The sequence below is a fragment of the Cajanus cajan genome, chromosome 10, assembly GCF_000230855.2.
Source record: "Cajanus cajan strain Asha chromosome 10, NIPB_CcT2T_4, whole genome shotgun sequence".
NCBI lineage: Eukaryota > Viridiplantae > Streptophyta > Magnoliopsida > Fabales > Fabaceae > Cajanus > Cajanus cajan.
The window spans coordinates 40691228-40714636 of NC_138526.1; the positions used below are offsets into that span (position 1 = coordinate 40691228).

The window sequence follows — 23409 nt, forward strand, 5'->3', positions numbered from 1 at the left end:
GTACACGTGTGCCTCGACCTTGCCCATACACGGGATCAACTAAGTCCTAGAGGAGAACAATACAATGTCCACTCCAAGGGACAACTTCCCAAGGAGGGTTTTCAGCAAATTGGGCTCTCAGAGCACCACAACTATCTCAATTCGCACAATGGGATGAGCAACTTCGAAAACATCTCCTCTAGTCCTAGTGATCAACAACTTATCATCACAACTTAATCAACTTAACAACTTAAACAACATACAACTTTTAAACTCATCATCTAAATCAACATTCAACTTGAACAACATAGTTTATCAACAATAAATATCTTAACAACAATATACACCTTACAACATGCAAACAACTTAATTAAACAACTATAGTCATTACAATATCACTTAATGCACTTAACAACTTTATAAACAACTTCAGCAATATACAACATATTTAAAATTTATCTATAATGTCAACTTATATAAACAACATAGAAACAACTTAGTTTTTACAACGTATAACATATTATCAACACATAGCATATTAAAAACTTAAGCCAGCAACTATTCAATCCACACCCAACAACTTAATCAATCTACACTCTAGCTTCCCTCACCTAAAGATTGGCTCAAAATAGCCAACAACTATGACAAAATAGAATTTTCTTCCAAAGCTCAACCCAGAACTTCAATCCTCCCAAAGCAAGCTTTCTAATCTGAATTTCAAGAAAAGACAGGAGTTAGTGATCTAGAGGAGAAAAAGAGTCATACAGAGAAATTTGGGAGAGAAAAGAGTTCACTGACCCAGAGACCTTCTCTCTAAAACTTCTCTCTAAAAACTCACATTCTCCTGAAGGCCCCTAACCCCTATTTATAGATTTTTCGGACTGGCCAGAATGGCCTGTACCGATACCAGAACGGCCGGTTCTGAATTCCCTCAACACGCACAAAAACCACCTCCAGAACGGCCCGTTCTAAAATCAGAACGGCCCGTTCCGGGACTCATCCGGAATGGCCCATTCTCCTTTCGGAACGACCCGTTCCAATTTGGGAACGGCCCATTCTGGCTACTGAATCTTTTTTTTTTCTACGTTACAGTTGTGGCTTAATGAACCTATGGATGATTTTATATAATTTTAATTGAGGTTGATAAATATTTTTATAATTATAACATTGATAACACTTATTTATAAGAATAGGATAAGCCTTATCAGTCAATTTTTGGTCCCTAACCTTAATGCGAGTTGTTTAACAAAAATTACCAAGGAATAGTGATTTTTCTTAAACAACTTAGAATTTCTCACCTAAGAAATTAGGATTTAAATATAATTGTGTTATTGAAGTAAGTGTATAATTTCTAATATTAAATGGAAATTTATGAGGATTTAGATGGGAAAAGTTAGTGAAATTAATCTTTGACTGTTTTCATTACAAACTCAATTTTTTCGTAGTTTATTGCATGTTTTTATATTCATAATTTTATAAATTTCTTATATTTCAAGTTAAACAATTCTTAAATTTCATTAGTTCCTTTTTTTAGTACTAAGATTTTGTTAAATAATTATAACTAAACTCCCTATAAATTATATGACTTGGACTTATGTCGAATTTATTACCTACGGTAATTGGTATACTTGTCAAATGTGTAACACATAATAATGTTATGGTAGGCCTACACCCAAGCTGTTCTATCGCTAGTGGTTTTAGACTTTTCTAATATACGTAGCGACATCCGAGAAATTAATAAAGTTGTTGAATAGGCATTTGTATGCCACACATTGTATTGACTTCGCATTAGTATGCTAGAGGTTGTTTTGTTGACTTGATCCCCTTTATAAGAATCAAACGTTGTAATTCGGTAGGATCAAACCATTTAAACTACTCATTTTTCTTGTAAGAGATCTTTAAGTTGAAATACATAATGACGCATAAAGATATTGTGTTGAACACACACACACACATACACACACACAACTTTATATTAAAAGTGAATTTCTTGGTCCAATCATTAGATTCAAAGTTTATCTCTCTTAGGGTTTAGGATTTCTCTTAGATCATATATACAAAATTTTATATTAATCCAAAATAATTTGATACCACTTTTATATAAATCAAAATTGATGTAATATATATTTTAAAATATACTAAAATATGAACAGTTTGATTATCTTTTAATTGTTGTTAAATTTTAACAAAATTTGAAATAAATATACTAGGTAATATGAAGTTATAATTCAATAGTTGAATTGACAAAATTCATTTTTAATATAAAATTATTGAGTACTGTAATAGTTGGTATAAGTTATACCAATATCATTTGACTATTACGCAGTGTAAGTCTTCATAGACTTACTCCACTCAATAACACATTTTCTACATCAAACTTCAAGAATCCAATCATTGAATTAAAATTTCATAATGTATAGATCAAGTTTACAAATTTTTTTAAAAAATTAAAATTATTTGGTACTTTGTTTCATTAATTCAAATCAATGTATTTTTATGATTATTTGTCAATTTGAATTAATGAAACAAAGTATCAAATAAATTTTAAATTTTTTAAAAGTTTGCAAACTTGATTTATGCATTAAGAACTTTTAATAATTTAGTGGTTAAATCGTTATTATTTAGTGGTTAGATGAGTTATTGAGTAAAGTAAGTCTAAGTCTAAGTAGACTGACTTTTGGAGTAAGTGGATCCCCTTCTCATGTATATATATTATTTACATACAAGTTTACCTTTACTTTTTCATGTTGTTAAACTGTGATGATCATACTATTATGGGAGTATGGCAGGAATAGGCTAGGGTGAGCAAGATGTTGAGCCATACTAGTGTTGGTGTGTTTTGAATGAAGGTTGTTCTAATACAACTAGGTGTTGCTTGACCGACAACTTATAACATTTTATGTTTTGTATTTCTAATGTTTGTATACGTGTGTGTACATGATTGTGTTGTAATCTCATTAAAAGATTTTATGTTTTTGGTTGTTTACTCATTTACATATATATATATATATATATATATATATATATATATATATATATATATATAAAATACCCAGGTATTACTTGTATGAAATTTATGGTTTAGTTAAAATTTATATTTTTTATTGCTTAGTCACTGAGTTGTGATAAATTTAAAGACCTATCAAGTCCTTATACCTTCCTTCTAGTTAGAAACAATAATATGTGTATTCAAATAAATCAGGTTTCTCACTATAGTTTATAAACATAATTTACATAATATTATATAATTGAGATTTGATAATTAAGAATTAATTTATACTTGTGAAAAGGGTAAATATGTAAAACAATTAAAATATATATTTTCCACCTAAGTGGTAACTAGTTGAAAAAAAGATTGCATTCAACAAATCTCAAACTATTAGATATAACATTAATAAATTTGACGGTAAACATATATATTGGTTCACTTTAAATCACATTAGGTAATGGTAACCTAAGCTAGGTCTTTTTTAATTAAAAACATAGTTTTGTTTTTTTACTTTAACTATCAATGACATTTTCAATATTCCTGCAAGGTTACACAATTGTTTAATTCTTTTTTGTTCTTCTTAATTAGGACTTGAGACCGACTGTTTTGCAATCCTTTATTGAGTAATATTTTGTACTAGGCTACATTTTATTTTGTAAGAAAATAATAATGACATTTTCAACGTGAAAAATAAAAAACAGATGACAGGTCTTCTTTACATCAGTGGACGTAACCTCATAAAATAATAATGACATTTGCAACGTGAAAAATAAAATAATAATGACATTTGCAACGTGAAAAATAAAAAACAGATGACACGTCTTCTATACACGAGTGGACGTAACCTCGTATTTAAGGGTGTTAACAGGTTAGATGGCAAAGCATTTTTATACAAATTTCTAAGGTGAAAGTTATTATCTATTTATATATTTTTTAATTATCTTATTTTTAGTCAATGTGAGATTAAAATTTTTCTTAATAACTAAAAAATTTTAGTATTATATAAATATATTTTTAGTGACCATTATATATTAATCATTAATACTTATATTAATAATAAAATAAAGGTAATTAATTTTTTGTTGTTAAATAATTGTCTATAAAAATAAATTTTGTTGTAGTGATGCAACAATTTTCTAGATTGGTTTAGATTTGAGTAAAAATTCAACTTAAATTAAATTTAATTGATTTTAATTAATTTGAATTTTATAATTTTTGTTTATTTAAATTGAATTGAATCAATTCAATGTTGATTATAGTTTGGTTTGAGTCATCAAATATTTAATGAATTATTTAAAAAAATAAATAAATTAAAAAATATTTTTTTTAAAAAGAAAATAAATTTTTTAACATTAACTAAATTGATATATTATCAAAAATTAATTAAATTGATAGATTTATTAATGGAGGACCATCCTTGAAACATCATATATATAGGGCCTATCACAAGGTTCATGGTTAAGAGAGTGGAAGAAGATGAAGAACACACCACACCAAAAGCCATGATCATCATGTGTGTGGATTTTGAGCCCTCTCCTTAGTTTGTTGTTTTCTTTTCCCATTTTGCCCTTATATTTTGGGGAACATTAAATATTAGGGTTTTATTTTATATTTTTATTTAACCTTTGTATTATGGGGAAAATTAGTCTTAATATTTATTTTAGGACTTAAACCTTGACTTGTGAGGTCAAAGTCCATTTCTTTCATTTTCTAGGCCTAAGAGTACTTTAGTCTTTTAGAGAGATGAGAGCCATTTCATTTGGGCTGCATCTAGGGTTTATTTAGGGAGCATTTGGGCTTGAAATTTTTGGTCAAATGCTCCCAAGAAACCCTAGATGCTCTCCTCTCTTTATAAGTACTCTAGATCATCTATCTTGTAGCCACTTTGGAATATATGCATTTTCAGTGAGCCTTGTTGCCTCAAAAAGCCTTCCTTATTCTTCTAGGACCTCACGACCATCTCCTCTCCTCTCTACCTTAGAGTGAGTTTGAGTTCCTTTGAGTGACCTCTACCATCCCTTGGTGGAGAGAGCTAGCCAATAGCACAAAAAACACCTTCCACTTTTCTTTCTCCTTTTTCGTCCACTTTTCACTCTCATATCACTAATATTATTTTTCATCACCCTTGAGAAAACATCTAACCATCATCCTTCTTCCTAGTCCATGGAGAAAGAGGGAACTCTTCCTTGAAAGTTAAAAATCACACCATGAAAAGGAATCTATCATTTATAATATTGTTCCTTTAGATTACTTAAAGACTTCAATATTAATATACTACGATATGTAAAAGTAACATTTAATATATTGTAATATAATTCTTCTTAATTTATTTAAGTATTTGAAAAATTAAATAAAAAATTTACATATTATAACACAAATATCTTCAAAATAATCAAAATGATAGATATAAATTAATTAAATAAATAAAAAATAATAATATATATAAATTAATTAAATTCGAATTGATTCAAATTTCAAATATTTGAATTATTAATATCAAGTTTAATTAATTTGATTTGAAAAAAAGTCCAACCAATTAATCAAATCGTTGAATTTATGGGATTGATTTGATCTGTGTTTTTTTTTTTTTTATAATTTCGTCTTTACTTTTTCTTCCCCAGGTGTAACGAGCGTCATTTTCTTCGTCCAAATTTTTCTTTTACTTGTAATCACTAACAAGTGATTTGATTGAGCAGCCCGACCAATTTTACTTTTATTTCCTGTCATTCATAAGTCTTTTCAATCAACATCATTAATTAAAAAATACTTTTGCGGACGATTCCAGAGTCCAGACGCGGTTACTACTACGAGAGTGTTGGTGGAAAACTAATATATGTCTTAAACTTCTTTAAAAGTAATTTTTGAAAGAAAAAATATAAATAATAAAATAAATTGTAATTAAAACTAACTTAAAAATATAAATTAATTTGTAATGTTTTGGAGAAGGTATGTAAAAGAACTTATTCATAATAACTTAATTTTAGTTTATAGAACATTTTATTTTATTTTCTCTTCTTGTATATATATATATATATATATATATATATATATATATATATTAAGGATGAAAAACATACTCGTACCTGCGGGTAATACCCGTACCCGCAGGTAATACCCGAACTCGTCCTGACTTTGACGGAAAATACCCAGTTTGACCAGAAAATACCCAATTTGACCGGGTATGGGTACAAGTACGGACATATACTTACCTGCCCCGTACTCGTACCCCTAGTTCTCATTTTTAATTTAATACTCACTTTCAATTTAATTATATTAAAAAAATTTAATATTTTTTATATGTAATTATTTATTATAATATAAGATAAAAAATAATCTAATTATAATTATAATATAATAATTTTTTTAAAAAAATATCATTTTTTTTACAAAAATAAAAATAAAAAATTGACGGGTACGGGTACGGGTATACCCGATACCCAACGGGAACGAGAATGGAGATGAAAATATATACCCAACGGGTATGGGGGCGGGGATGGAAATGGGTTTGACTCGCGGAGACGGGGACAGGTATCATAAAACCCGTACCCGACCCGCCTCGTTGCCATCCCTGATATATATATATATATATATATATATATATATATATATATATATATATATATATATATATATATATATATATATTATATTTTATTTTATTTTTTCTAGAAGTGTTTCTAAAAAAATCTTATCTAAACAAACAAAAAAAAAATCAAGGACATCAAACACAATCAAAACAGCAACTTTAGTCCATTTATATAGCAATACATAAGTTTATATCTCGTAGATATTTGTTTCATTAGGATTCTAGATATAGCCATAAATATGTTTCTAGTCAATGTAGGATCCATAAAATATATTTAATGAGGTAATAAAGTAATAAAGTATTTGATAATAAAAAGGAATACATTAACAAATTATATTTAGATGCATTTTAAATTATATTTAGATGCATTATTTTAAAAAATATTATGATTATAATTTATTAATATACTCTTTTTCTAAAAAGGAGAAGAAGATGTATTTTAAGAAACTTCACATATATTTAATAATTTACATTTATTTATTTTAAAAAAATTAAGTTAACAAGTTACTCTCATATTTTTTTAAAAAAAAATATACTTCAAAAGTAATATATTAATTTTAACTTTTTTACAACATAAAACACTAAAAATAATAAAATACTTAATTTTTAATATGATAAATAATATATTTTATTATAATATATATTAAGAAAATAATTGAAGTTAGTGGAGAGCCTCCACTTCAACTAACCTGCATCCGTTCCTGCTTCGTGCCAGTAACAAGTCTTTTGACTCAACAACTCAATGAATTCATATCATCATTCATCAAACAAAAAAGAAATTATATCATCGGTATTTAGGAAAATATTTGTTTTTAATTATATCATCGGTATTTATTTTTCCCACATGCAGAAGATGAAATATCTAAATAATATTGGGCAGAAATGATTATTTTTATTACCAAACCCACCTCGTGCAGGTACCTCCATGAATTTTCTTTCTCATTTCAGCCATCATAGTGAAAAACTGAGCATTATTTTTAAATTAACTGGTCAATGTCGTTTTGCACCATTCACTTAATAAATTAATAGACATCATAAATTATGGTAAAAAGCGACCAACACATGCAAGCTGGTTTAAGAGTATAAATATGTAGCTAGATGTTTGGGTGTTTCGTCAATAAGCTACGCACTCTTTCCCTTAGAAATTAAAGAGCAGTTTGTATAAAGCAAAGATGTCCATTGCAGCTTCAGCACTTGCAGTGTCTGATGTCAAGCGACCTTCCGCCAATTACGCTCCTAGCATATGGGGAAATACTTTCCTTCAATATGCTTCTGAATCAATGGTACATTATTATTTTATATATATATATATATAGATATAGGGTTTGCTAACTTACAAATACCTTTTTTTAGAAAGAATATGCTAACAAATTATAGTTACAATTTCTGAAAACAAAGTTGGTGTAAGTTAGTAAATGCTTGATGTAAGTTAGCAAATCTCTCTCTCACATACACACACGCATACACACATAATTCATATTTAGAAGGAATATATTAGCAAGTTATAACTATAATATATTTTTAAAATATTATCCTCTAGTGTAGCTTGCTAATTTACTCCCTCTAAAAATTATGTTAATGAATACACACGCACAGACACACACATACATTCATGTAAGTGTGTGAATATATATATATATATATATATATATATATATATATATATATATGCACATGTATATTATAAGAATATTATTTTTATATGAGAAAGAGAATACTCAATCTCAACCTTTAAATTAAAATAAACGGTTTAAATTAAAAGACTATAGATAAAACTACTACACATGTTGCTATTATAATTACCTTTATTATTGTCGACATCACCATCACCACCACTACAACTATTGTTAATTACAATTTTATTTTATTTTATGGTAGTGATAGTGGTGACAATGGTGACGATAGTGATTGTGACAATGGTGGTAGTTGCTATGTGTGTAGGAGAGTCATCCATTTATTTAAAGAGTGAATCTTGGTAAAGTTATTTCACTTAATAACTCATTATATAAATTGAATTCTAACGATTAAATCATTAAACATAAAGTTCTTAATGAATAGATAAATTTACAAATTTTTATAAAATTCAAAAATTATTTGATATTTTGTTACGTTAATTTAAATGGACATATATTCATAAAATCTATTTGATATTATAATAATATAACAAAATATCAAATAATTTTCAAATTATGTACAAATTTGTAAACTTGATTTATTCATTGAGAACTTTTAATTTAATGGTTCGATTCTTAAAATTCAATGTATACTTTATGTTATTGAGTAAAGTAACTCTTAAATTATGTGAATCTATTTCACACATACACAAAAGCTCAATAATTAATTAGGTGAGTGCTAACTACTGCAGATTTTGAGTAAATTTTGATTTTTTTTTATATAAATAAACTAGAGTATTAATTTATAATTAAGATTTGTTGACACTATGTTAAGTAAAAAAACTTACACCAAATTTTATACATTTAATATTTTGTTTTGTATGATACAAATTTAATCGATTCAACCGTTGAATTATATTATATTATATATCACATATATCAAATTTCACATGATTGGAATTTTTTTATATATGTTATCCAAGGATAGATATTTATAAATATTTTAAATATCACATTATATGTTAAAATAATACGATGTGATATGAACTACTAAATAAATTTGAAATTATGTAAAATTTGATATCCACGATCTTAAGTATAATATCATATAATTCAACGGTTGAGTCAATTAAATTTTTATTATACAAAAAAATTATTAAATGTATAAGATTTGAAATAAGTATTAAATCTTATAAATGGTGTTAACAGGTTTGATTCACTATTTTATTTTATTTTTATAGACTTATAATATGTCTTACCAAAGGGAAGGAATAGAGGAGAAAAGCCAATAATAAAAGAGACTGCACATTTTTAGAGCATCCATCCTACCTAACTGCAGTTTTTGTGTATCGGAGTTTAACTAATTAAGTTGAGTTATATTTGTTTTGATATTTTTATTCAAAAGCGCTTTTAAGAGAAAAAAAAAAAGAAAAAAAAAAGCTTCTTTATAAGTTAAAACTAGTTTATTAAAAGTTAATTTGTAAAGACCTTCTCCTATTTACTTCTTTAAAATCATATTTTAATTTATACACAAACTAATTTTAGTTTATGGATAAAAAAAAATCTTCTTGCCTTTTTTCCTAAAAGTACTTCTGTTGAAATTTATCCATATAAACTCTTAAGAGGACATTGAAAAAGTATTTTAGTAGAAATTAATAACATAAGAAACATGTATATTACAAAGATAAACATATAACTTTATTAAATGCTATAAATATTAATTGACAATGTTTGCAGGAAGTTAGTGACAGTGCAAAGCAACAAGCCCAAACACTAAAAGAGGAGGTGAAAACAATGTTTCAGTCATCAATCAATCAAAGTATCATACAAAAACTAGGTTTTATTGACTTACTCCAACGTTTTGGTATATCCTATCATTTTCAACAAGAAATTAAGCAAACATTGGAACAAATTTCTAGCACTTTTGCAAAAATTAAGAATATTGGTGAAGATGCTGATTATCACTCTCTTGCTCTACTCTTTCGTATACTTAGACAACAAGGATATCAAATTTCACCAAGTATGTATAAAACTTGTCATTCATATTTAGATTATAAGGAGAAATACACTATATATTCCTATATATTAAAGTCATTAAATAACTATTATTTCTTATATATTTATTAATTGAGCAGATATATTTAACAAATTCAAAAATGAGCAAGGAAACTTCAATGAAATCCTTGTCAATGATATTCAAGGTTTGTGCAGCTTGTATGAAGCTGCACATCTAAGAACTCATGAAGATGATATATTGGAAGAAGCTTGGGACTTCTCAAAAACTCATCTTAAATTATTGGCCAACCAAGCTAGCCCATCTCTTGCAGCACAAATCAATCATTGCTTAAGGCAACCTTTTAACAAGAATGTACTTAGGTTTGAGGCAAGGTATCACATGACTCTCTATGAACAAGATTCTTCCCATAACGAAACTTTGCTAACCTTTGCAAAAGTAGATTTCAACATTCTTCAAAAAATGCATCAAAAAGAAATTGGTAGTATCACCAAGTAAGTCCCTTATCTTTAAATTTATTTTCCTTATAGTGACAACATTCATTAAAAACTTAAATTAACTTTATTTAAATTGTTAAGGTGTAGTTTTTTTTTCTTCATAGGTCTTGGAAAAAATCAAACTTTATGAAAAGGGTCCCTTTTGCTAGAGATAGATTGGTGGAGTCCTATCTTTGGTCATTGACAATGTCCCACATGCCAGAACATAGCAATGGGAGAATGTTTGCGGGAAAAGCAATTGCTTTTGCGACTATTCTAGATGATGCTTATGATGCTTATGGCACAATTCAAGAACTTGAACTCTTCACAGAAGCAATTTTGAGGTTGATGCATTTCACACATTATATATATAGTCAAGAGAAAATGACTTTAAAAACATCATTATTTACTTTTAGCTAGTACTTAAAGTTTTTGTCAATAATTTTTTTCTTTTTAAATTTCAGATGGGATATTAGTCTCATTGAATCTCTTCCACAGTGCATGAAAGTAGTATTTGACAAGCTTGTAGAGTTGTGTGAAGAAATAGAGTTGATGACAAAAGAGAGTGGAAAGTCAAGTTTTGTGGTGCCATGTTTTAAACAATCTGTATGTTTATCACAGTTCATGTTTTCTTAAATGAATACTTTTCTCTTCAAGATTCAGTATATTGGTTATTTTACTTGCAGATTATGTCCCTCACAAAAGGCTATATGGTTGAAGCAAAATGGCTCGATAAGAGTTACATTCCAACATATAATGAATATAAAGTTAATGGAATCTTAACCACTGGTATACCTTTACTTGTAACATCATTTATTGGCCCAGGAGAATTTGCAACAAAGGATGCTTTTGATTGGATTTTCAGTGATTCAAAAATCATTGAAGCTGCATCAATTATTGGCAGATTCTTGGATGACATAGGCTCACACAAGGTATCAATTGATTTCAAATTGAAATTAGTTATTTGATATTAGTTATTTGATATATATATATATATATCCATAATTATTTATTCTTCAAAGAAGAGGATATATGTGTGATTAGATTTGGCTTAATTAATAAATATTGAGAATTATTATGATCCTTAGTTAAAAAAATTTATTTGCTTTGGTTAACAGTTTGAGCAGCAAAGAGTACATGTTGCTTCAGCCATCGAATGTTGCATGAAACAACATGGCTTTTCTCAAATAGAGGCTTATAACAAAATTCTCAATGACATTGAAGATTGTTGGAAGGTTATAAATGAAGAATGTTTCAAGTCAAATGATATCCCAAAGTTTGTGCTTGATTGTGTAGTTAATTTGGCACGTTCATTTCACTTTTTATATGCGGACTTCCAGGATAAATTCACAAATTCAGAACTAATGAAAGATTACATCTCTACACTACTTGTCGATCCTATGTGCATCAATTAGCACCAATACAAGAAGCACTATCACATATAAATGAGTAGCACATCATATATTTGTCCAACTTTAAGAAGACACACTATCATAATGCTACATACTAGTGAGTATAATATCAAATAAGAGTGAAGTGTGGGAATGAAAGTCAAATCATCCTACTTGAAATGTTCTATGTGTGAGTTATGACAAAGTTGTTTCTAATGCTATCCATAAGTTGCCAATTTCTTAATTATCAATGTAATGTAAAAAAAATAAGAGTTAAGTGTGAGAATGAAAGTCAATTCATCCTACTTGAAATGCTCTATGTGTAAGTTGTGACAAAGTTGTTCCTAGTATCATCCATAAGTTTCCAATTTCTTAATTATCAATGTAATAATGTAAGAAATAAGAGTGAAGTGTGGGAATGAAAGTCAATTCATCCTACCTGAAATGCTTTATGTGTGAGTTGTGACAAAGTTGTTCCTAGTATTGTCCATAAGTTGCCATTTTCTTAATTATCAATGTAATAATGTAAGAAATAAAAGTGAAATGTGGGAATGAAAGTCAATACATCCTACTTGAAATGCTCTATGTGTGAATTGTGACAAAGTTGTTCCAAGTAGTTCCTATAAGTTGCCTTTTTCTTAATTATTAATGTAATAATGTATGAAATAAGAGTGAAGTGTGGGAATGAAAGTTAATTCATACTACTTGAAATGCTCCATGTGTGAGTTGTGAAAAATGTTGTTTCTAGTTGTTGAGATTTTCGTTGACATTAGTTTCTGTCTTTGTTATAAATCAATTTTATTCTATCAACGGACTCAAACACGATAAGTATACCGGTCGTTCAAGTAGTAAATTTAAATCGTACCCACAGGGACTAGTAGGTAAAATAAGCATTTAATGACTATTTGTGACTAAAGAATAATTCCAATTTTTCATAGGTTGTCATGCAATTCAAATAAAGGTTATGACTATTAGAACTTCAAACCTATGATATAATTAGTGTGTGTGTGGAAGGGATAAGAAATAGTATTGTGATTTTGTAAGATTGTGGGGTCAGATGTCATCGAACTTTACTCTGATGAATCTTTGTTCTCTTGTTACATTCATTACTTAGTCAACCCATAATTTTACTCAAACCTAATCCCTTAGAGCAAGAGCCTAGGTGCAGATAATGAATATCAATTCCTTGAGTATCCAATACATACACCTGCATTACGGGTTAGGGTTTACGACTACTAATGGGCCAAGCTCCATTCTTAGATACATTTTTCACTAGGTATTTGTTTCAGAGCTAGTTCAAAAGGCTACTTTCCAATACCCAATGGACTCTATATCAAGCAAAGGAAAATCAATCCAAAGCAAGCATTAAGAATAGAAACATACACAATAATGAATGAAACAACATATATATATCATTAATAAAGTGAAGATTATAAAAGAGTTTCGTTGGTTACATCTAACACCACAAAACAATGGGTAAAACTGCTCAAAACAATGAGGGTGAAACAAAAATAGAGATGGAAGAACCGAAAGAAAGACCCACACACGAACAGTCCCAAGCACCAGGAATCCCTTCCACAGCTTCTAGAAGTTGCCTAATGTGTGAATGAGGGAAAAATCCTCGAAGCTTTGCTCAAATACGAGCTAGGTGAGACAGGATAGGGTTTATACGCCCGACGCGTTATGCTTAGCGCCCGACGCATGGCCTTCCAGAGAGTTTAGATGCTTTCTGTCTCAAGACACGCCCGACGCAAATACTCTTGCGCCTGGGACGATATCTTCCAGAGAGTTTAATTGCTCTCTGTCTCGAGGCACGCCCTATGCGGATAATCTTGTGCCCGGTGCAGTGCTGAGTTACAGAGTGGTGCTCTCTGTCTTGACCAAGCCTGGCGCGAGTAGTCTTGTGCTCAACACAGGTACTCTTCTCCTGCTCATTAGCTCCTTAAATTTCTAATCCCATGGGTCTTCAAACTCAACTCATTAACTCAATACCTGCACAAAAAATGAGGTGTATCAAGGTATTGTTAGATAAATTTTGGGTTAGCTATATCTGTACAAAAATTGAATCAAAAAGAGAATAATTATATTGCAAGAGTGCATGGGGTAAGTGGAATTGTTCAATAATTTCTATCTAAACATATGTATAAATGAGACTTAACACTAGTACAATCCATTTATTGCCAATTGCTTAATTATCTATGTAATAATGTTTAACTTTTTAACTGTCTTAATTCAAATATGTGTGTGTGTGTATTGTAACATTCCAAATTTTTTATTAATATAATAATTTAATTATTATTTATTTTAATATTTATTAAGATTATTTTCTTATAATTATTTTAATTAATTAAATGGGTTGTATAGAATACTTTAGAGGTTTTTAATAATTATGAGTATTTTAATTAAATAATAAATATTTATGAAAATTATTTTGTATAATATTTATTAGAGAACTATGTATTCTTATGATTTATTATTATAATAAGTATTTGGAGAAAATTATGTGTTTTATTGTATAGTTATATATTTTATTTTAATTATAATTACGTTGGAAGAATAGATATATTTTATATATTATATATTTGTTAATCATTAAATATTTTATTTTATTATAATTATTTGGATTGGAAGAAATATGTTTATTAGATATATTATTTAATTATAAGTTTTAATATTTGAGGAAAAGAAAAAGATAATCATGGTTAAAGTATTTTTACTAAAGGATTAAAGGGAGGTTAAGTTTTTAAGACAGAGAGAAAGAGAGAGCATATCAGATTTTAAGTTTTCACTTTTCACGTACGTGCTTCAGAACTCGGAGAACTTGAAGGAGGAGGAAACCATCCCATAGTTGATTGTCCATCTTTTTTTGCTCAACAAGGTAATGGGGAGTGAGAAACCTCGTTCTAGGTGTGAGAAACTGAGAATGTATGTTGGGTTGTGGGATTGGCCCCCAATCCTGTGATTGTTTTATGCTCATGTGTGAGGGGTTTTCCCCAATTGTGTCTATTCATCTTTTTTTCTTCTTGTATGTAATTAATTATATGAATTACTTGAATGAATGATTAATTTTAGTTTTAAACTTGTAATAGTATGATTTGAGATCTCTATGGGTTCCTATGGGAAACCCCAAGGGAATATATTGGGAGTTATATGAGTAGATTGTTTAAAGATGTAATTATACGAGTAAATTATATTGTTTTGAATGTTTATCGCATGATTTAGAACATTTTTACCGATTGTATGAAGAGATTAATGATTTGGATACAAAATGCAAAAAATCGCAAATCTACAGAGTTCTGATCGTAGAAATCACGCTAAGCGTTATTTCTGGCGCTAAGCATCAAATTGACAGAAAGAGTTAAAATTACTCTCAGGAAGCCTTACGCAGAGTGCCCAATCTAGAGCTGAGCGTCAGTTGCTCTATTATGATTCTTTCCTTCTTTGTTTGGTTAGTTCTATTAGTGCATTATGAAACTTGTGTTACTTCTCTCTTGTGATCTATGATATGCAATGATGTGAATCTCTTGTGTTATTCATTGTTATCCTCTAATGAATATAATTGATGAGCATGTGAAGTGAGAAAAATTGATATGGTGGAATGACATGATAGTGTTATATGATAATGCGATATGGGAATGCATAGAGTCTTAATTTACATGCATCATTTGCATAAATGTTTTTAAGGGTACGATATGGGATACACCGCCAGGGAAGGCCCCGTTGTGTAAAAGTTTGGGTGTGACACCCTTACTACCCCCAACATATATATTGTAATAATAAAAACTTATAAATAAATTTTTCAATTTCGGTAAAAGGGTTCACATGAGCATCTTAAAAATTATCCTTCAATAACCACAATAACGCAAGAGTTTTCAAATTATTTTCAAAAATAACATTTACAATAAAAACCTATGTTCTAAAAAAATCCTTTGCCCTGATGTCACAATATCAGAGCATCCCGACAATTCAACCGTTGGCATTCTAGATACCACTCGTAGCCAGATCTTCCTCACCTAAAATATCCACAAATCGCACGGTGAGAAAAGAAAACATCTATATATATAGCACATAAGAAAACACAATATATTATCTCATTATAATTTAATATTCATAAATATTTCAACATATCGTATTTCAATCAATCATGCATTGTCATCACGTCATAATTCTCAATCATACCAATCATCACAAATCTTGCACTTCACACTATGCCAAGGTCACGCTACCCATTTAACAATCTCGGGTCGTGCTCACCCCTGATATAACACTGTGCCAAGGTCACGTTATCCCTATCCTAGGGCCGTGCTCACCCCTGACATGTTAACCAAGGTCACGATACCCACGTAACAATCCAGAGTCGTGCTCACCCTTGATATAACACTGTGCCAAGGTCACGTTACCCCTAACCTAGCGTCGTGCTCACCCCTGACATATTAACCAAGGTCACGATACTCATGTAACAATCTCGGGCCGTGCTCACCCCTGGTCATAGGTGTGAAGAACCACAACCACATCTCATTCACATTCCACACAACATCTCATAGTTCAAATCCATACACATATCAGATAAGTCCAAAATAATGGGTTCATACATCTCAAGCAATTCACATCTAAGTCATCAATTTTTATCAAGTAATATAGAAATAACATTCATAAATTAATATAATACTCAACGAAATTACTAATTTAATATAATTTCAAGATAAACAGTAAAACCCCTAATTGTTCCAAAACCTAGCTCACAGGCACTTTTCTACAATTTCGTTCTCTCTCCCAGATCATCATTCTTACAAATTATTAGCATATTTATAATCCTCAACACATACAGAATCTAATGGGATCATCAATTCCTCAAACAGAAATCATCCAATTTTTCACAACCTAACTAACAAGCACTTTTCTATAATTTCGTTCTCTCTCCCAGAGCATCATTTTTACAAATAAATCATATATTCGTAGTCCTAAATATATATAGAATCAAATAAGACCAATAATTCTCCAAACAGAAATAATTATAAAATTGCTCATAATCCTAAGGGTTCTTCTTCTACCCAATTCTCGTATGTAACTCTACATATAAATAATTCCCTTTTCCCCCGTACCTGGATATGTAGAAGCTGAATCTAGATATGTAGAAGCTGAATCTACACTAGATCTGGTTGATCTCCCTCACTGGGTTCCCCTCGGTCTGAAGCAGAAAGTAGAGGAAAGAAGAGAGAGAGCAGAAGAAAAGAAATCAGAAACGAGAGGTGTGTTTTTTTGGGAGTGGAAAATAGCTTTATTTATAGGCATTCTACGCCGGAACGGCCCGTTCCAAATCTGGAATGGCCCGTTCCGGACCCTTAAACCATGGGTAAAAATCACATCTAGAACGGTCCGTTCCCAAACCAGAACGGCCCGTTCTGGTGTGCATTAATTACTCACAATGGCCATAATTTTGGGAACTCCCCGTTCCAAGCCCGTTCCCATTTAGGGTAAAAGGCAAATTTAATAGTCCGGAACAGCCCGTTCCAACTTGAGAACGGCCCTTTCTAGGCTATTAACTCACACTTTCTCTAGTAGTTTGGAACGGCCCGTTCTAATTCTGGAACAGCCCGTTCCAAGCTACTAAATCACATACCTTTTTGTAGTTTGGAACGGCCCGTTCCAATTCCGGAACAGCCCGTTCCAAGCTACTAAATCACCCCTATCACCTTTATAAAATTACCAAAATACCCTCAATTAAAATAAAATAAAATTGAAATAATAAAAATGGGGTGTTACAATTCTCCCATCCTTTAAGAAATTTCGTCCTCGAAATTACTTGAAGCAAATAAAAACGGATATGATGCTTTCATCTTCTCCTGTAGCTCCCAAGTAGCACTTTCAGGTGTAGCTCCTCCCTAAATAACTTTTACCAAAGGAATTTCCTTTCCCCTAAGTTGCTTCACCATTCGATCCTCGACTCTCACCGGGGTAGCTTCCACAGTTAGGTTCTCCTTAACCTCAAGATGATCTGACTCAATCACATGCGAAGGATCATAGATGTATTTCCGAAGTTGGGAAATGTGGAAAACATCATGGAGATTTGACAGATTAGGAGGCAAAGCAATTTGGTAGGCAACACTACCGACTCTTTTTAGAATTTGGAAAGGACCAATAAATCGAGGAGTAAGTTTTCTGGATTTCAATGCCCTGCCAACCCCATTCCACGGAGTGACTTTCTAGAACACATGGTCACCTTCTTGAAATTCCAAGTCCTTCCTTCTCCTGTCAGCATAACTTTTCTGTCTACTCTAAGCTGTCCTCATCCTCTCTTGTATCAATCTAACCTTATCAGTGGTTTATTGCACAATCTCAGGTCCTAAGATAACATTATCACCAGGCTCGCACCAACACAAAGGGGTCCTAGGTCCTACATCTCCTACCATACAAGGCTTCATAAGGTGCCATACCTATACTAGAGTGGTAACTATTATTATAGGTAAAATCTATCAAAGGTAAAAGACTATCCCAACTACCCCCTCGGTCCAACACACAGGCTCTAAGCAAATCCTCTAAAGATTGAATAGTCCTCTCAGTCTGACCATCAGTTTGAGGGTGGTAAGCTGAACTAAGTCTAAGTTGGGTCTCCAAAGCTCGTTGTAGGCTCTCCCAAAACCTAGAGGTGAATCTAAGGTCTCTGTCTGAAACTATGCTAGATGGTATCCCATGCAATCTCACAATCTCATCAATATACAGTCCAGCCAATCTCTCTAGAGAATACCTAATGTTAATAGGTAAGAAATGTGCACTCTTAGTCAACCTATCAACTATAACCCAAATGGAATCATGACCTCTCCTAGTCCTAGGCAAAGCAACTACAAAATCCATAGAAATTTTATCCCACTTCCACTCGGGTATACTCAAAGGCTGAAGTAGTCCTGAAGGTTTCTGATGTTCTATCTTAGCCTTTTGACACACTAAACAGGCACTCACAAATTAAGCTATATCTTTCTTCATCCTAGGCCACCAAAATATCTTTCTAAGGTCTTGATACATCTTAGTTTCCCCTGGGTGAAAACTAAGCTTGCTCCTATGACCTTCCTCTAGGATCAAACGTCTAAGTGTAGGGTCACTAGGCACGCACACTCGGTCTTTAAATCTTAACACTCCATCTACACCCAAGGCAAATTCTCCTCCAACACCTTGTCCTATAGCATCACGTCTAGCCACTAGAAATGAATCCACTAACTGTGCTTCTCCAATTTCCCTCAACAACTCACTAGTCACCCGAGTCATACCTAATCTCACACTTCTAGGGGTCACCTCACAAGTCAAACTCAAGTCTCTAAATTGAGCCAAAAGGTCCATCTCCCTAATCATAAGAGAAGACAAATGCAAAGATTTCCTACTTAAAGCATCAGCCACCACATTAGCTTTGCCCGGATGATAACAGATTAAAATCATAATCCTTAAGGAACTTTAACCATCTCCTTTGCCTCATATTTAAGTCCTTTTGGTCAAATAAATACCTAAGACTCTTATGATCACTAAACACCTCAAATTTTGAACCATACAAATAATGTCTCCAAATCTTAAGTGTGAATACTACAGCTACTAATTCAAGATCATGGGTGGAGTAATTCTTCTCATGTATTTTTAATTGCCTAGATGCATAAGATACGACCTTTCCCTCTTGCATTAACACTCCACCCAAACCCATCTTATAAGCGTCACAATAAACCACAAAAGTCTTACTAAGGTCAGGCAACACTAAAACAGGTGCACTAGTCAACTTCTCCTTAAGGGCTCGAAAACTATTTTCACATTTACTATCCCATACAAACACAACTCCTTTCCTAGTTAAACTTGTCAAGGGTAATGCTAACTTAGAGCATCCCTCTATGAATCTTCTATAGTATCCAGCCAATCCAAGGAAACTCCTAATCTCACTAACTGACTTAGGTGTCTCCCATTTAAGCACCGCCTCAACTTTAGATGGATCTACTGCTATACCCCCACTTGAAATCACGTGTCCTAAGAAACTCACCTCTTCTAGCCAAAAGTCACACTTAGACAACTTGGCATAAAGTTGTCTCTCCCTGAGGGTTTGAAGTATTACCTTTAAGTGTTCCTCATGTTCCTCTTTAGTCTTGGAATAAACTAGTATGTCATCTATGAAGACAACCACAAATTTATCCAAGTACGGATGAAAAATTCGGTTCATGTAATCCATAAAAATTGCAGGAGCATTCGTTACACCAAAAGGCATTACTAGATACTCATAATGTCCATAACGAGTCCTAAATGTTGTCTTAGGTACATCCTCACCCTTAACTCTAATTTGATGGTACCCTGATCTAAAATCAATTTTACTAAATACACCAGCACCCACCAACTGGTCCATAAGATCATCTATCCTAGGCAATGGATATTTATTCTTAATGGTCACCTTGTTCAACTGGCGATAATCTACACACAATCTCATGCTACCATCCTTCTTCTTGACTAAGAGTACGGGTGCTCCCCAAGGTGATACACTAGGCCTCACAAACCCTTTCTCCAACAAGTCTTCTATTTGTTTCTTAAGTTCCACTAACTCTACGGGTGACATCCTGTAAAGTGCAATAGAAATAGGTCTTGTTCCTAGTACTAAGTCTATGGAAAATTCTACTTCTCTTCTAGGCGGTAAGCTAGACATATCATCAGAGAAGACATCCGAAAAGTCACACACAACAGGCAGTTCATTCACCAAGATATTACTCTCAGAATTTAAAGAAGCTAACAACATGTACACTTGGGCATCCTCTTGCAAAGATACCTTAACTTGGTTGGCAGTCAAATAATCCTTACTCACTTTTTCAACAGGATCACCAAAAACAATAGATTTATCAGCACAATTCAAAAGGACATGATTGAAAGATAACCAGTCCATACCCAGAATAACATCTAGCTGACTTAGAGGCAAACAAATTAAGTCAACCATGAAATCTCTACCCTCAATAATCAAAGGACATTTTAAACAGACATCAGAAGTAGACATTGAACCACTAGTTGGTGTCTCTACTATTAACTCAAAAGACAAGGAAGAAATAGGAAATTTTAATTTGGACACACACGCATGTGATATAAAAGAGTGAGTCGCACCAGAGTCATACAAAACAATTAGAGGAGTTCCATTGATGAAACATATACCCTGGATTAAGTCTTTAGATTGTGAAGCTTCAGCACCACTCAAGGCAAACACCCTTCTTGTCGCTCGAGGTTTGCTAGCACTCCCCCCCAACCTCTGTTGTCTTGTTTTTGGGGCAATCACGAGCTCTGTGTCCCTTCTCTTGACATTTGAAGCACGTTATTACTCTAGACAACGGACATTCATATGCCCTATGACCTGGCTTCCCACAGTTGTAGCAGTTGTTGTGTGGAACAGAACCCACACTTCCTCCTCTAGAAGTTTGGCTAGCCGTTGGAGCTTGGCTCCTTTGTTGCACAGAACCTTGATTATTCATTTTAGAACTTGAGTCCCCAGCAGACTTGGTGTAAGGTTTACTCTTACTAGATGAACCAAACTTATTATTCCTCATGGGTCCTCCACTCTTATAATGAGTTACCCTAGCACGGTTGTCCTCATCATATACTCGGCACTTGTTTACCAATTCATGATAGTGAGTGATCCCTTGATAATTGAAAACTTCTTTAATCTCAGGGCGAAGACCACTCACAAACTTCACACATTTGACCTCCTCATTGCCCACACCATCATACATAGGGCAGAATCTAACCAAGTCTTCAAACATAGTCACATAATCAGCCACAGAATCTTCTCCTTGCTTCAATTCAAGGAATTCCACCTGTTTCTTATGTCTCACATCTCGGGGAAAGTATTTCTCCAAGAATAGCCGCTTGAAATTCTCCTAGTTCACTTGGGTACCTGCAGCTATCATTCTTTGTAAAGCACCTTGCCACCAGATGCCAGCCTCTCCAGAAAGCATGAAGGCAGCCAAAGTCACCTTCTGTATCAAAGGACATCCCATACCTTGGAATATCTTTTAAACTTCAAAAATCCAGTCAGTAGCTCCATCAGGATTATAACCCCCACGGAAGCTTGGTGGATTATTTCGTTGGAATCTCTCCAACCAATCTATTTCTGGTTGTTGGTTCATATTACCAAGAGCCTGAGCCATCGCTTGTAAAGCATCAACGATTGCACGGTCGTTCCTACCTCCTGCCATTACTTTTCTGATCACCAGAAAAGTTAACAATTATACTATAAGTAAACAATAAACTTAATCAATCATAACACTAACATATCAACAAATTCCACAATCAATCATTCCATCAATTATCTACCAAACAAGCATAGTAGACTCACAACTCACGGCCGATTGGATCAACCTGCTCTGATACCACTAAATGTGACACCCTTACTACCCCAACATATATATTGTAATAATAAAAACTTATAAATAAATTTTTCAATTTCGGTAAAAGGGTTCACATGAGCATCTTAAAAATTATCCTTCAATAACCACAATAACGCAAGAGTTTTCAAATTATTTTCAAAAATAACATTTACAATAAAAACCTATGTTCTAAAAAAATCCTTTGCCCCGATGTCACAATATCAGAGCATCCCGACAATTCAACCGTTGGCATTCTAGATACCACTCGTAGCCAAATCTTCCTCACCTAAAATATCCACAAATCGCACGGTGAGAAAAGAAAACATCTATATATATAGCACATAAGAAAACGCAATATATTATCTCATTATAATTTAATATTCATAAATATTTCAACATATCGTATTTCAATCAATCATGCATTGTCATCACGTCATAATTCTCAATCACACCAATCATCACAAATCTTGCACTTCACACTATACCAAGGTCACGCTACCCATTTAACAATCTCGGGTCGTGCTCACCCCTGATATAACACTGTGCCAAGGTCACGTTATCCCTATCCTAGGGCCGTGCTCACCCCTGACATGTTAACCAAGGTCACGATACCCACGTAACAATCCAGAGTCGTGCTCACCCCTGATATAACATTGTGCCAAGGTCACGTTACCCCTAACCTAGCGCCGTGCTCACCCCTGACATGTTAACCAAGGTCACGATACTCATGTAACAATCTCGGGTCGTGCTCACCCCTGGTCATAGGTGTGAAGAACCACAACCACATCTCATTCACATTCCACACAACATCTCATAGTTCAATTCCATACACATATCAGATAAGTCCAAAATAATGGGTTCATACATCTCAAGCAATTCACATCTAAGTCATCAATTTTTATCAAGTAATATAGCAATAACATTCATAAATTAATATAATACTCAACGATATTACCAATTTAATATAATTTCAAGATAAACAGTAAAACCCCTAATT

General features: G+C 32.1%; 1 protein-coding gene across 1 annotated transcript; it reads left to right on the forward strand.

Annotated features, from left to right (window-relative positions):
• The first annotated feature begins 7664 nt into the window (after nucleotides 1-7664).
• Nucleotides 7665-12626, forward strand: LOC145952667 (putative terpene synthase 2). Its single transcript, XM_083065544.1, has 7 exons — nucleotides 7665-7837; nucleotides 9905-10187; nucleotides 10303-10675; nucleotides 10783-11001; nucleotides 11122-11263; nucleotides 11344-11589; nucleotides 11776-12626. The coding sequence occupies exons 1-7, from the start codon at nucleotides 7727-7729 to the stop codon at nucleotides 12070-12072; spliced, it is 1671 nt and encodes a 556-aa protein (XP_082921670.1). The 5' UTR covers nucleotides 7665-7726; the 3' UTR covers nucleotides 12073-12626.
• Nucleotides 12627-23409: the final 10783 nt, after the last annotated feature.